Source organism: Artemia sp. Qi Xiang Cuo, chromosome 5, assembly GCF_049724085.1.
Source record: "Artemia sp. Qi Xiang Cuo chromosome 5, ASM4972408v1, whole genome shotgun sequence".
Taxonomy (NCBI): domain Eukaryota; kingdom Metazoa; phylum Arthropoda; class Branchiopoda; order Anostraca; family Artemiidae; genus Artemia; species Artemia sp. Qi Xiang Cuo.
This window is the reverse complement of record NC_142798.1, coordinates 69192628-69207906: the sequence shown is the minus strand read 5'-3', so window position 1 is coordinate 69207906 and position 15279 is coordinate 69192628. Positions and strand designations below refer to the sequence as shown.

The window sequence follows — 15279 nt, the reverse complement described above, 5'->3', positions numbered from 1 at the left end:
TCGATTGAAATGAAGTATCTTCGATTGAAATGTGTTTGCAGATTTTTGCAAATTACAGTTTTCTGATACAGTAGGGAAGTGTTGGTACAAATATGATTGTCAGATACTATCTGGGGAGCAAGTGTTTTCACCCCATTATCTTGCTGGTAGCTCAAAAAGTGCTAATTTTATCAATATTCTGAAATTTTAGTACTTAGAAAAAACGAAAATTTTCAGAAATTCCTGTTCCTTCTTAATTAATTATAAATTTTTTGGCGTGAATTATATTATTTACAAAATTTGCTTTCGCCAGTAAAAACTTGTTTTTTAGTTCTATTGCAAAAATTTATGGAATAACTTACAAATCTGAAGTAACATGTTAGTCAAAAAGAACTTTGAAATTCATGATTGTCTCTTTTTTATGTGCTTGTTGAAATGGTGCTGGTAGTTATTGCAGGATTTAATGAATCTTGTTATGTTATTAATGAACATAAATGAAGCATTTCAAGTGTTGCGATTTGAAGTCTAACAAACTAAAATTAAACCAGTAAATAATAATAATTGTAATTTGCAATCATTACTAATGACATCTTTTGAAAGCTGATTAAAATTAAGGAAGTCTTTGATTGGCTATTCAATCTTAGTCTAAGGATAAATAATGATGGGTGATAGAAGACCCTATAATGCATTATTTTGTAAAAGTATGGTTTACAATAATTTAAAGTAATGATATGATAAATCTGTTGGCTGTCAACACTTGCCCTGCATTGACCTGAATATGTATCAATTTTCCCATTGCACTTACCCACCAACCATGGCTGTATCCAGGGGGAGGATTACTGGAACAGACCCTATCCCCCCAACATTTTTGTCTGACTTGTAGAAAAGTAATAAAAATGCATAATTTTGTTTTCTACCTCCCCCCTTCTCTCCCTCCAAAGAAAAATCCTGGATGCAGCCTTGCCACCAACCTTTTACAGTTTAGGTGTAGACTAGTCTAACTTTCAGTGTATTTTTAGGCTGACTATGGTTAAATCCATGTATTTTGTTTTTTGACTAAACCGATTGCTCTAGATTTGAAAATGTCTCTTTGAATGCATTCATTAATAGACATCTTATAAAAACAAAAAAATAGATTATTCCAATTTTGGGGTTTTAGTTTTTGAGCTAAAATGTTCTGACATATTTTTTTTCTGTTATGAGTTCTAATCATTTAAGGCTTAATCTTTAAATATATTTCTTTAAGAAATAATGTTTGTTTGTCATGGAACTTCCTTTCTCTGCAAGTAAATTAGCCTTGCAAATTTCATTTAGGCATCTCTATGGTTTCGCTACACTAATGGTTGTCATAGTTGTTTACTATCCTGTTTACTTTAAAATGTTTAAAATATAAATATATCCAGAAAAAATATTGTGTGAAAGATTTATCAGTTTAATGCAATTTTTAAATCTGTAGCTTTTACTAAGGGCATAATAACCACCAAAAACCCTTTACAGAAAAAAAAATGTTTCTAAAAAAAATTCTGCTTGTCATTGTAAAAATTTTGTTAACAAGGTATTATCATGGCTCAATTAAAAACCAGTAAAGCCTAATTAAATTTTGCACCAAATTATTCTGCCAGACTGACCATTTTTAAGTTCTGTAAACTAGGAAAAAGAGGCTAATCTGGACCATGAGCACTTGGAGCAAATTGGAGGGGGGGGGGTAAATGTTGCCAGGAGCCAGTGTTGGGTCAAGTACTCTAAAAAAGTATTTAACTATAAGTACCAAGTACTCAGCCAAAATTGTAATTAAGTATCAGTACTAAGTAGGCCTACTCTAAGTAAATTGTACTTAAATATTTAGCACTTGAGTACATGGCTTGAAGGCTTTTTTTGCATGGTGAAGAATATGGTTAGGTTGTCAGGAGAGAAACTGACATTAGTTGTTCCTTTTTTTCTAGTGAAGAAGTGAAAGGAACTCCATTCTAGTAGCACCAGGGCCGTATCTAGGGGAGATCTGGACCAAAGAAGACCAGTCATTTTTACACAGATCCATCAACAGATGATTTGTCTTCATTGGTCCGGATTCCAGAACCTGGCACCAGAATTTTTCAATGAAGACTGAACTTAAACTATGAAAACTTCGTCTAAACAGTTGCTATAGCACTATGATCGATAGCACAGTGTAATATCCCACTGCTTCAAAAAAAGCTGTCTGAAAAAAGTCTTTATTTTAGTGAGGAGTCATGACATCTTTGTTTACTTTTACTAGCAAAAGCTTCTCAAATTTAGCATCTTCTAAGTGGTTTCTTTTTGCAGTCAATACATCTCCTGCAGTGGAAAATAGGCATTCAACAGGGGCAGATGATGGGAGAGGGGTATTACATTTCTTGAACAGTTTTCCAACTTTCAGATAGTCTTTCAGATAATCGAGGGTCCTCGTCTTGTCTTGAAGAAATTTGAAGAATCCAGCTTTGAGACTACTATTTATATTTACTTCTTGATCACAGTCAGTATCACCATCTTCCATAAACGAAAATAAACCATAAGTCTCATTTTTACCAGACTTCTCAGCACTTTCAGTCAGCTCATCACTGGAGACAAGCATGGCCAATTTTCTCACTTCTAAATTCACTATGTCTATTATTCGTTTTTTTTTTGCCCTTGCAAGGCTGGAGTCAACCATCGTAATTTGAAATTCGGGCGAGAGCAAGTAGCTGTGACTAGTTCACTAAAGGCTTTCTCTTCCAATTCCATCGAGAAAACACGCAAGAAGCGTTCACGCAAACAACATAAAATGGCCTCTACTAATGACAAAGCATGCTTGAGAAAATGGATATTCTGAAGTCATTTTAGTATTTTCTCCAAACCATAAAGTATTGGCAATACAGCACCAAGATAGCGATTTTTTCGCCTTATAAAAAATCTAAGGCTTGGCACAATGGATTTGTAATAAGCACACACTCCTTAAGCAGATCCCTCTACACTGACTTCAACTTTGGAAGTTTCAATTCTTCACAGGCACTGGATAACTTTTCCACACTAGCTATGTCTACAACACGCTTTACTGCATCATGGAGAGAGTTCCAATGTTTAGCATTTGGTACGACTGGACGGCTTCCAGTAATTTCCAAAAACTTGTTGGCAGCTTTTTTGCTAAGATTTGTCACATTCCATATGCTTTGACATTTGTAGATGGCGGATTGAAAAAGTCTTCTTGAAGATGGCAATTAGCCGAAAATACTCAAACTAATATAAGTAACTATCTGATTTGTCCCTAGTGTGATTAAGGCCCAAAGCCATGCTACAGTTTACCTCTTTCTGAATGCTGTCTAACTGTAATCAACTATACTTCTGAAGTTTAAATACAGTTGTGCAAAAATACTAGACTGCTAAGGCTATTGAAAGATCATGGTAATTAGAAAATAGTTGCCAAACAAAAGCCTAATGTGTCCTATAATTCAGGAGATTAAAATTATTTGTTGTTTTTTTTCACCATACACTCCTTCAGATGCTTGTGGAAGTTGGTAGTAACCTTAAGAGATCCTTTGATAGTCTTGTTTGGGTAATTCTGTTCTTCACTTATAATAAGCCCAACATTTTGAAATTTGTTCCAATTTCTAGATAACTTTAGAGAAGTTCAAGACAAAAATGTACTTGGTTCTCAAGTACCAATAAGTACACAAAAAACGTATTTAAGTATGTACTTACAGTGCTCTTCAAAAATGACTTTAAGTATGTATTTAAAGTACCAACCCAACACTGCCAGGAGCTCAGTTTTTGCCAAGATTTAGATAAGAAAAATATCTCATTTTCCATTTGCATGCATTTTTCAATGGTATTATGTTTTGCAGGGAAGGCTATTGCTCGGTCCCGGCCCCCCCCCCCCCCCCTGTGGAACCCATGGCCAGAACTGTGACACCCCTCATTGTAGCTACTGTATTCCACGAGTAGGCTAGATGCAGCTATAATTGACAGGATAAAGTACTTTTCAAACGAGGAAGTTTATAAGATTTTCTATCTTGCATATTCTATTTTTTATTATGGATATCATTTGTTGTTCATAATGCTTTGCATTACCCAGAGTTGATACCTCTGACATTTTAGCTTCATAGGATTGTTTACTTGACAACTAATAATTTTAAAAATAGTAGTTTTTAACCTAGGATATCTCGAATAAATGATTTTTGCTTGCAGAAAAATATACCCAGGAAAAGCTTCCCAATATGATGAAAAGTTCCATTATATACAAGTTAAAGGCCTCATTCTAATGGAATTGAATAAATTTTGGTTTAGATTTACAGTTTTTTTGCTATGAAATGATACAATGACAAATAGTGGGAGAAGGCGCTTATGCATGTGGAGGGGAATTGTTTAAAACCTACACCCTCCAAAGCCTAGTATTTTCGCGATCCTCTCATAATGTTCCTAGATTTTCACACTGTACCCAAAGTCGCCCATGGCTTGGATTTGAGCCAGATTCTAAGTTAAAGCTATGAAATCTGTATCAATTATCAAGAAAAAGAAAACAAAAATACAATATAGCCTAATAAATATTGTGAGGAATGTACACAGTAAGCAAGAGAAAACAATATTGCAACAAATTTGGAAAATTTAGCTTGACTGTTGAATGTGAAATTGATCATTTTTATGGCTGTTTGAATAAACATAATCTAAAATAAATATAGGCAACCCTATAGGTTTGAAGTTGAAACCTGTAGTGACCTTGAAGAAGAAGTTCATTTTGAAAAACTGTTTTTTCTATTTTTAATCTTAACGTAAATATATACGAAAATCATGATACAGAACATTGCTATTTTTTTCTTCAAAAAAGTTTTCTTTCTTACATATAATCCAGGGCCGTATCCAGGATTTTTTTTTCGGGGGGGGGGGGGGTACAAAAGGATTTTGTTGGGGGGCGAGTTTACAAAAAAAAACTTTATAAAACGCATTAAAAATTTGTTTGTATTCATTTTTGTTACGTTTTTTACGAGTCGGACAAACAATAAGGGGGGGGGGCGTCAAACCCCCTAACCCCCTCCCTGGATACAGTCTTGATATAATCTAAACATCTTCTTCAACCTTATTTTAAACAGTCAATTCATTTCTACAGGTTCTATTCACCTAGCACATCAATTCTCTGAACCTTTGTGAAGTCTATATTCAGTCAGAGAAATCATGGAGGTAAGAAATTGGTAACAATTTCCAGGAATTTTACATGGCTGTAGATCTATGTCTGGAAGTTTCATTCTCATATCATAGCATTTTCTTTTTCAGCAAAAGGCTCATCTTCTACCTTTGTAAAAAGTTTTTTTTTTTTTTTTTTTTTTTTTTTTTTTTTGTGTCTGTGTAAGTATGGTCTTTAGGTGATATTAACTTTATGATGAATCCATATTATGAAAAAGAAAACATTCATTATACATTCTTTCATAGTCCTGGATCATAGCTGCACATAGTAGATATCCTCTCATGAGATGAATTGGCAACATTCATCCCATGTAATTTGATCGTATTCCTATAAGTTTGTTCTTTTTAAATTTTGTGATTTTCATTAATTATATTTTCAATTGTAAATTTGACTATATTTTATTCCTTATTTTTTTCACATTTGTATGTTTGTAAGCTGGTTTAAAGCAGAAAGAGAGTAAGTTCAGTGATAAAATATGTTGGTTGATATGTTCCTTGATAGTCCACATTATCAAGCCTGTAAAGAGCAGATATCACCTCACGAGATCGATTGGCAGTACTCATCCCTTAGAAAATTTGAAATTTTTCTGTAGTTTTATTTTGTTTTAATAAATTTTAATTCATTGTATTTTAATCTTAAATTTATAGCCATCATAAACTAATAGATTTAATTATAAATCAACATGTTTTGTTATGAATTTTACTAAATGTTATTCCTTATTTTGTCTGGACTCATGTGTTTGCAAGTTTGTTTAAAACAGAAATAAAGTCCAATGATAAAATATGTTTGCTGATATGTTCTTTAATGTACTAATATGTACTAATATAGAACAAACTTAACGTTGATTATGTGAATCTTTACGATTTTTAGCACTAGACTGCGTACTGATCGTGTATTTATATGTTTGTGAGTTTGATTTCAATTAAAAAAAAAAAAATAATAATTGTCATAAACCGACCAAGCTTCGGGACCAAGACGTAGGTTGACATTTTTTTTTAAGGCATCTTTTGTGTCAATAGGTTGCTAAGGAATTAGGATTTAACGAACGCCTGTTTGGCGTTAGACTTAATGATAAGCTTAGATATATTTCCTGGACCAGATGATTTGGGATGTCAAGCTCTTTTGAACCCACTAGGCTTTCGAAGTAGAGTAGTTGATGCAGCCGAGGATGGTGCCTGTGAGTTTGATTTTTACTCACGTTTATCCACACACCTCTACACAGGGAGAGGAATCTCCCTTAGAACCTATAAATCCCAAGGATGATTTCTCCACCCCTATGTAAGATATTATCTTAAAAGGTCTCTGGGTCCCTAGGGAAGTTGGCTTTTTGCAAATGTGATAATCTCTTCTTTTATATTTTTAGTTTTTTTTTCATTTACGATTTGAGTAAGAAGCCAGTATGCCCATTTTAACAACTTGCTGGTCGCCATGCATTTGGAATACGAATCTCAAAACTGGCACGTATTCTGTTGCCTACTACACTGCTGTAAGAATTCTTTTATATTAAATTATTTAAGTATTTAGTGAAATAATAACAATTTTTAATTTATGTCTTATAGAAAGCTTAAGAATGAAATCAAAGCTTTGCTGCTATTTATTCTTTGATTTAAGTAAAATAGCTACAATTTAAATAAGAAGTCATCAGGCCTGTTTTAACAACTTGCTGGTCGCCATGTTTTGAAAATTCAAATCTTAAAACTGGCGTGTAATTCATTGCCTACTACACTGTTGGAAGAATTTGTTTATTCCTTTTTTCAGGTGCTAATTGAAATAATAATAATTTTTAATTTATGTCTTATAGAAAGTTTAAGAATGAAATCAAAGCTTTGCTGCTATTTATTCTTTGATTTAAGTAAAATAGCTGCAATTTAAATAAGAAGCCACAAGGCCTGTTTTAACAACTTGCTGGTCGCCATGTTTTGAAAATTCAAATCTTAAAACTGGCGCGTAATTCATTGCCTACTACACTGTTGGAAGAATTTGTTTATTCCTTTTTTCAGGTGCTAATTGAAATAATAATAATTTTTAATTTATGTCTTATAGAAAGTTTAAGAATGAAATCAAAGCTTTGCTGCTATTTATTCTTTGATTTAAGTAAAATAGCTACAATTTAAATAAGAAGTCATCAGGCCTGTTTTAACAACTTGCTGGTCGCCATGTTTTGAAAATTCAAATCTTAAAACTGGCGCGTAATTCATTGCCTACTATACTGTTGGAAGAATTTGTTTATTCGTTTTTTCAGGTGCTAATTGAAATAATAATAATTTTAGTCGGATTTTATAGAGCAGTCCAGACTGGAACCAATCCTTTGCATTTATTTTTTCTTTTTTTGTGAGCCTATTATGCGGCTGGCCTTGTTAATTATACCGCTGGCATTGTTAATTACATTTATAAATAAATACCAACTTCGTAATAATTAGTGAATTCAAAAGACGACGGATTTTCAGAAGTGGCATTGTTCCTCAAACTGACAAATGTTCAAGATTACTTTCGCTTCTTTCTACTGAATAAAAGATGAACAAAAAATAACTTTTTTCTGTTATTAGAATTGTAAATATAGTGTTGGTCAGATCTCTGATGCTGAGGGCTCGTGAGACTGTTTCCACTAACTCCTTTTTAGAATCCGTTAACCGTTGGAAGATTTCCTTTGAAAATTAGTAGATGGCGTTTCGGATTCAGTAGAATTTTCCGTAAACCACTAAGTGCCCCAAAAGTCTCATGGTCAAAGTACATGACCGCAAAAACCCGTCAGTTTTTTCTGTTCTAATCGCTCACAGTTACAGGATTGGAATTTCTCTTAGATTTGAAACTATTTTTCATTTGCTGGCTAGTAAGGTTCTTCAAACTTTTCTTTTGTGTAAGGGTTTTGTTCAAAACCCTTAGAACAAAAAATTACCAATTCCCGATACCACAGACGAAAAAAGTCGAAGATCAAATCGTATTAAAATTTGGGTATGACGACCCGTTGACATCGAACCGAAAATTGGAATTTTTAGCAGAATTCTCTGGTGATTTGGGGTAAATATTATAAGAGAAAAGCGAATTGACATTTTCAATAGAATTTTGTTTTTTTCGTTGATTCCGTAATTGCATTCATTTGTCCGTAGACAAACATCAAAACCAGTAGATCCACGAAAAAAAATCCGTAGAAGTGGAAACACTGCCTAGTGAAGTGATCACGCTCAAATGTCCAGTAAGCAAACTGGCCATGTATGGCAAAATGTATTTTTTTAATGTCTAGGACTAATGTTTGTTGTTGTTTTTGAGTGTTGATTTTCTTTTCTTTTCTTTGTTTTTTTTTTCGTAACACTGGATTTACTGTTAAATTATACCACTTAATTAAAAACCACTGGAGAAATGAATCCATTTGTACGAAACAGCGAAGCTACAAATACACTAAAGACTGTTTTTTACGTTTCTCTGTATGTCCTGCGTTTCTGTTTTGGTCGCCTTTGTTTCGTCCCAGGACGATACTCTGTGTTTTTGGAGGTCTGTGAAACGATCTATATACTGATTTGAAGAAGCACCTAAACAATGAAAAAACAAAAAAAAATCATTAATAAGACCTTATGTTCACATGACCCAGGCCTCTAGCAGAAAATGACCTATAATCTATTTGACTTGCCCCCCCCCCCCCCCTAAAGACGCACCACTAAAATCTTAGCTGTTTTTCTCTCAAATTTAACTCAGATCCAATAAGAGCTTTTGATGGATATGAATGAGAAGATTATTGTTCTCCCCTAACAGAACTTTGTTCTATGAGGGAGACCTGAAACCAGTAGCTGTTAATCTGGTTTGCTTCAGTGAATTATTCCAGCCCGCCGAGTAAATCGACTGATTCCAAGAAACTTTGAAACTCATAAAATGCCGAAATAACAAATAATGGACATCGATTAAAAAAAAGAAACATACAAGGTAGGAGATAACAGAGGAGGCCACCCCAGCGCAAGAACACCACAACAAAATTCATACTTATATATTATTCATCAATCCCAACATCCAGACAAAGAACTATTTTTGAAATATGTTTTATTAAAGAAAATCAGCTGTTGAAACTTGGGAACATTTCTACTAAATTAAGTTTATTTACAATATGAGGAATCTGGTATCTGATTGAGAATCAAGCTCTTTCTGATTTAATTGGGAGAAGGCGATACTTCTTGGAGCGGATGTGGTGAGCAGGAGAAATGGGAGTCTCAATTATACCCAAATCATGGAAATAATTTGTTGAAGATTGGATATCGTAAAACCACATTGTTGTATGTAGGCCTTTCAGTTGTTTGAAATTAAGTATATTGAGACAAACATATAAAGTTTGTGTTTCCGAGAGATTTTGAAGCCTCATTGGGCGATGAACAAAAGTACCCAGAATTCTAATTGCCTTATTTTGAACTATCTGAAGAAGTTGCAGATGGACCATAAATCTGTTGAGATAGGTTACAGGGCAATAATTAAGATATGATTCAATTAGAGAAGTGACGACAACAGTGTGTGACCCCTCCCTCCAGCTGTGGTCTGGTTGTGTAGGTACCTACAAAAGGTAAAACTAGGACACTAGCTTTTACTTACCAGCGATTTCCGTTGAGATCTGCCAGCCCTTTTGGTCAGATGTCGTGATACCTGAATTTAGGGGTCTCATCCCATTTACCAACCCCAAAGAGGATGGATCGGATAATATCCCAAAAAAACTTATTTACCACCAAGTTTGGTTTGAGTTTCTACAATCCCTTTTTGGTAGATATCTTGATAAAAAAAAATTAGTCCTCCCTCTTCTTTTCCACCATTGAGATGTCAGATTGTGTACGGACACCCAAAAGCTAGGGTACTGGATTTTAGTTTTTATCAGGTTTCGTTGACACATGATAATTAACTCCCCCCTAGCCCCATATTAGTCGGAAACCAGACTCACTTTTTGCTGTCCAGCTTTGGATCCAAGCCTCGTATTCACATGAAATTTCTCAAAGTTAATGTTCTATACTTAACTGACATTACATGATCCCTTGGAAGTTTACTTTCCGAGCTCGGTTTGTTTGGTGCACTAATAACAGTGGTCAGGCTCTGAAGAATCGGCGCTCCGAAAAACAGATGAAGATTTGCTAGATGTTTTCCAGAGAAATTGCTTACGGATTGTTCTGGGTACTCGGCTAACTGACCATATTTCAAACGGTATATAGGGTGTACGAAAAATGTGGTTCAATACCGCTTTCTAGGGCTATAATAGAAGAAAGGTTGAGGTGGCTAGAGCACGTTGTGCGGATGAAGGATGACATATTGCCGAAGATTGTCCTTTTCAGCCAACCGTCTAGGGCTAAACGGAAAGCTGGTCGTCATCGTCTGGGGTGGTAGAATGTCATAATGAAAGATTTAAAGGAAATGGGAACTTCCTGGAGGGTGTAAAAAGGGAGGCTTTGAATAGATTAGGATGGGGGGGGAGCATGAGTAGCTGTGTTGGCCTCAGGTGGCTTGGTGCTACGGTGAGTTGTTAGTAGTAGTATTATTTTGTTTGGTTTTGTGTCTTGTTTGTACTATTTAATAGGCTAAAAAAAGGAACGATTTTTTTTAATCTACGAAACTGGTAGTGATACTCTGCAACACTGTTACAGTGGTTGCTATAATTAGGCAATTAAATGGTGGCTACCTTCATGAAACTGGATGCTGGTAAAGAAGATATCTATTCTTTTAAGTTTTTTCTCGAACTGTTTAAATTACTTAACCTTTTCAGTATTTATCTTTTAGTTTATAGACAGTTTTCCGGTAATATACCGGAACTAATACAGCTATGGAAAATTCGAAGTGTCTAGGAAATTAGCTTCTTTTCCCCCCTTTTTTGTTCAACTCTTTTCTAAGAATTTTTCTTATATCGGTATTTACTTTTTTTCATCCTCATTCTGGATTGCTGAAAATCACATCAAGGATCTCAAGAAATGCTCATTTCAGACATAACTGATGTATGTTAATCCCTCTTTTTGAGTGAAATATTCATTCGGAAGTACGCACTCTTCTGTTAAGTTCATATTCATGTATATTAATGAGAGTAAAATTATTCTAAATTATTTTTTCCAATTCTTTTTAGATGATGAGTGTCGTATGTATCACATATGTTGCCTTTGTCATGAACGGTGGGGAGTCTCATCAGTTCTATCTACCAATGTTTGAAACTGACAGGCATTCTGGAAGTAAGTCTCTCTCTTTCTCTCTCTCTCTCTTTGTCTTTTCTCTCTCTAGCCATATCTTTCTTTCTTCTTGTTTTGGGACATATTTTAAATTTCTAGTGTGTTAGGGGCAATAAACCCCCTGCTTTTCTCAACTATTTCTGTTTTACCATCGGTACGACGAAAATAGCTTGTATGATGTTTGATGTTATCGGAAATAGCATCAAACATCGGTACCTCTCTCTCTTTGTCTCCCTGCTTTTCTTCGCTATTTCTGTTGTACCATCCGTACAACATAAATAGTCTATATGATGTTTGATGCTATCGGATAGCATCGAACCTCGTCCCTCTCTCTCTGTGTTTCTCTTTTCTCTCTAGCCATCTCTTTCTTTATTTTTGTTTTGGAACATGTTTTAAATTTCTTTTTTGTAAGGGGCAATAAATTCCCTGCTTTTCTCCGCTATTTCTGTTGTACCATTGGTACTAAACCTGCAATTGTATAAGACTAGATTCATAATTAAAATAATAATAATAATAATAATAATAATAATAATAATAATAGGTAGGCAAGAAGAAAGGAGCTTTAGAAAGTTGAAATCCTAGTAGGAGCTTTAGAAAGCCTACTCTGGAATACTGTGCTCTTAAATAGACAACATGGTAGTGCTAGAAAATTCTAGAACGGTCATACGTTACTCTGATTGTAAGTAAAAGTTGTATATTTTTAATAAGCGTCAAATCCGCTTTTTTCTTTTTCTTTCTTTTTTTCTGAAATTTGCTCTAGTTTTTTCTATAATTCCAACCTTGCAAACTGGGATGACTTTTATAGATAACATTGATTTAAAGAAGCAATTATTTTTCTTATGGAAGTAAAGAGCAAAGTTAAAGCTTAAAACGAGTGATAATTATTGTTATCTAGGTTACGCAAGGCATGTCTGCAAAACTAGCTCATATACGGTGGCCCGTGGCATTTCTCTATATTTCTAGAAATCTAGAAGATAGAGCTTTGCTGAAAACACAAAAGTGACGCAAAAAACAGCATGATCCCTTAGGAGCAGAAAAGTCAAAGAATTACATGCAAAAAAGTGAAAAACTATTTTATAAGGCTTTCAGTAGTCCATCGCTGGCCATAATATGATAAATTTTAGTGAACAGTTTTTCTCATTGAAATTCGAGTAAGCTCAGTTTTCAGCAAAATGCTAGTTTTTAAAATTCTACAAATGTAGGGAAATATGACGAGTCAGTTTATTTGAGCTAGTTTTGTAGATGTATCTTGCATAATCTGCGAAGAAATAATTTTTGTTTGCTTTTATTTTCTACTTCCCTATTTACTTCCGTAAGAAAAACTTTTGTTTTAAAAAAAATTAATGTTTTTCTTTGTTCTTTTTTATATTTACAATATATACTTTTAAATGTATGCAATATATATACTACCCTTGCTAGAATGTAATTTCCCCAAGTTTCAAGATGGGTAACTGCAAACCTTCACTTAAGGGCTTCATACCATGAAAAGTCGATTGGGTGTCTTGGAATGGGTATTTTCTATCATTCCCCCCTTTTTAAGCCTAGAATGGATACTTTTGATACAAAATGGCGGAAAAGACGCCTAGATGTGCCATGTTCTTGTTTGTCACTGAAAAAGGGTACTGGATATTTCGATTTCAATTCGAATGAGCTATCAGACTGGAGCGCAGGTTGATTAGTATTGCCTGGAACATATATATGAAATCAAATTATGGAAAATCCCTAGAAGAAGGTTGATATTTTGGACAGGGGGGGGGTATTTAGCGGAAATGTGGAGCTATCAAATAGTCCATTTTTAGTCCATTAGCTATCTCAAAATTTATGCATTCAATCAATCAATCAAACATTTATTACCTACTCAAGAGAAAAAAACAGTGGAGTAAGACACAAAAAGAAAAGAAAAGGACATATACTATAAGATTCATAATATATATATATATATATATATATATATATAAGAGCGCATTAATATCACATTAACTTGTATCCAAAATAGGTGGAAGATCACTTAAATTAAAAAAATAAACTAATTGATCATAAGGACCAATGCGGCAAGCTGTTTGCTCATAGATCCTCTCAAAAATGACAGGCACGGCAGACGGGGCATCATTAACTGACAAATTATTAATGAAGTACCGATTTCGGGTGCACCTTGGGAGGTTCATCAAAAATTTTGCAAATTTAAAATAATTAGTCCGCAACTTCTTCCTATCCCTTTTACGGAGGGTGTGATTGAAACCATGTAGGCAATAAATAGCAGGGGCACAATATGCACTATATAGGCGACCAAGTGCCGTCTGGTTGAACCGTCGGCGATTCGGGGAGATTTTACCATAGGCAATCCTGAAATTTTGTATACATTCATTTATACTAAGTGAGCAGGTTGAAGCTAGTGAGCGAGCAAAAGAAATACCTAACCACTTAATACAGTCCTTAGAATGAAGACACAAAGAATCATAATAAAGAGAGTGACTTGACTTATTATTAAAATGCATAAATTCACACTTAAGAGTTATTAATAGACAGACCTGCCTTACTCAATGCCGAAAACAGCATTTTAAGATTATTAATCAGGCCTTGAGGTGTACGAATGACTCGAAGGACATCATCTGCATAAGCAATATGACTAATACCTAAATCTTTATAATAATAAGTGGGAGAAAGACTACGAAGGCAACCTCCGAAAACACAATTTAAAATATTAGGTGAAAGCACCACTTCCTGTCGCACTCCCCGCCGGACAGAAATAGGATTTGAAACATCATTATTCCATTTAATACGGACTTTTGGAAGACTATAACAGCATTGTGGGGCTCTTTGGCCAAAGTTAGTGTTTTGTGGCCTAAAATGGCACTTTGTTGTGGTACAATCTCCTTCAGAACTTTGAAAAGGTACAAGATATATTAATCTCCGATCAAATGAGCTCGATATCTTGGACAAGTTGCTGGTGAAAATTCAGTTTAGGGAGGGATAAAGACCCTTAAGAACCATTGATAGCGCGTATGGCGTCGACGATTGTCGAAGTTTCGGTTTCCAGGCTTTTTTTTACAGTGGCAGGTAGCATGTCTGTCGCCCGACCTTGTGGCACCTTGGATAAAAAAAATGGTCCGCCTATTGCTAAGTAGAGACCAAGTCCTTGCGCTACCTCAGGGTAAATGGAAATAAACAAATAATCATTTTATTTTCATTTTGCTTTTTTCAGGTCTTGGTTTTCGTGTTCAGTTACTAAGGGGGTTGGGGAGAGGGGGGTTGGAAACTATGAAAAGGACTTAAGACCATGGAGATTGCAATGGTTGCATTGTATTGTTTTCTAGTCTTTATATTCTAGAAATTGTACCAATGTGCCATTTTTGGTGCCAAATGGCACTTTAAGGTGGAATTATTAAATCTAATTCATAAGAAGGACGTAAATATCAGCAGTAGACTTTAAATAAGCCGCTAAATTTATCTCTACGACTTTGTGGTAGCCTGTATGTGTATGATCAGTTGTTCGTTACAATCACTCCTTGGAAAAAAGTAGACCCAACAGTGCTACCCGTGCAAAAAAGTAATTTTCCTTGTTGTTCAAGTCGAGGACTAAAATTATCCATTATGAATTTTGACAATTCTAATTCCAATTGTTCACTGTTCATTTCGATCCGCCATGATCATTCGGGTTTCAGGGGGATTCAATTTTTTTTTTTTCAAGTGTCCGAATAATTGGTTTCTAATTGACTTTTACTGTTAAGTTAAAACTATATATTCGTTATCATTCCTGATTCATCATTAAGTGTGAAAATTTTGTGACTAGACAGTTTTCTCAAAATGTGTTTGTAAACTATCGGTTACTATGGGCTGTGGTTCGCTCTTTGCTAGGCTGCAGCTATTCATGTAACCGTGATTTTAGCTTTAAATGGAGGTTATAGTTACGCGAAAATTCTGCTCACTAAAATAAATTCTTGTGTCAGAAGTATAATC

The 15279-nt window shown here is 34.5% G+C and overlaps 1 protein-coding gene across 1 annotated transcript in view; it reads left to right on the top strand.

The window, feature by feature from the left end:
• LOC148952438 (uncharacterized) overlaps positions 1 to 15279 on the top strand; it is a 52161-nt gene that overhangs the window by 27985 nt on the left and 8897 nt on the right. Inside the window, exons 2-3 of the mRNA XM_089088960.1 lie at positions 6513 to 6635; positions 11223 to 11325. Of these exons, the coding sequence (XP_088945086.1) occupies positions 6549 to 6635; positions 11223 to 11325 (190 nt within the window). The 5' untranslated portion in view covers positions 6513 to 6548. The remainder of the gene's footprint in view (positions 1 to 6512; positions 6636 to 11222; positions 11326 to 15279) is intronic.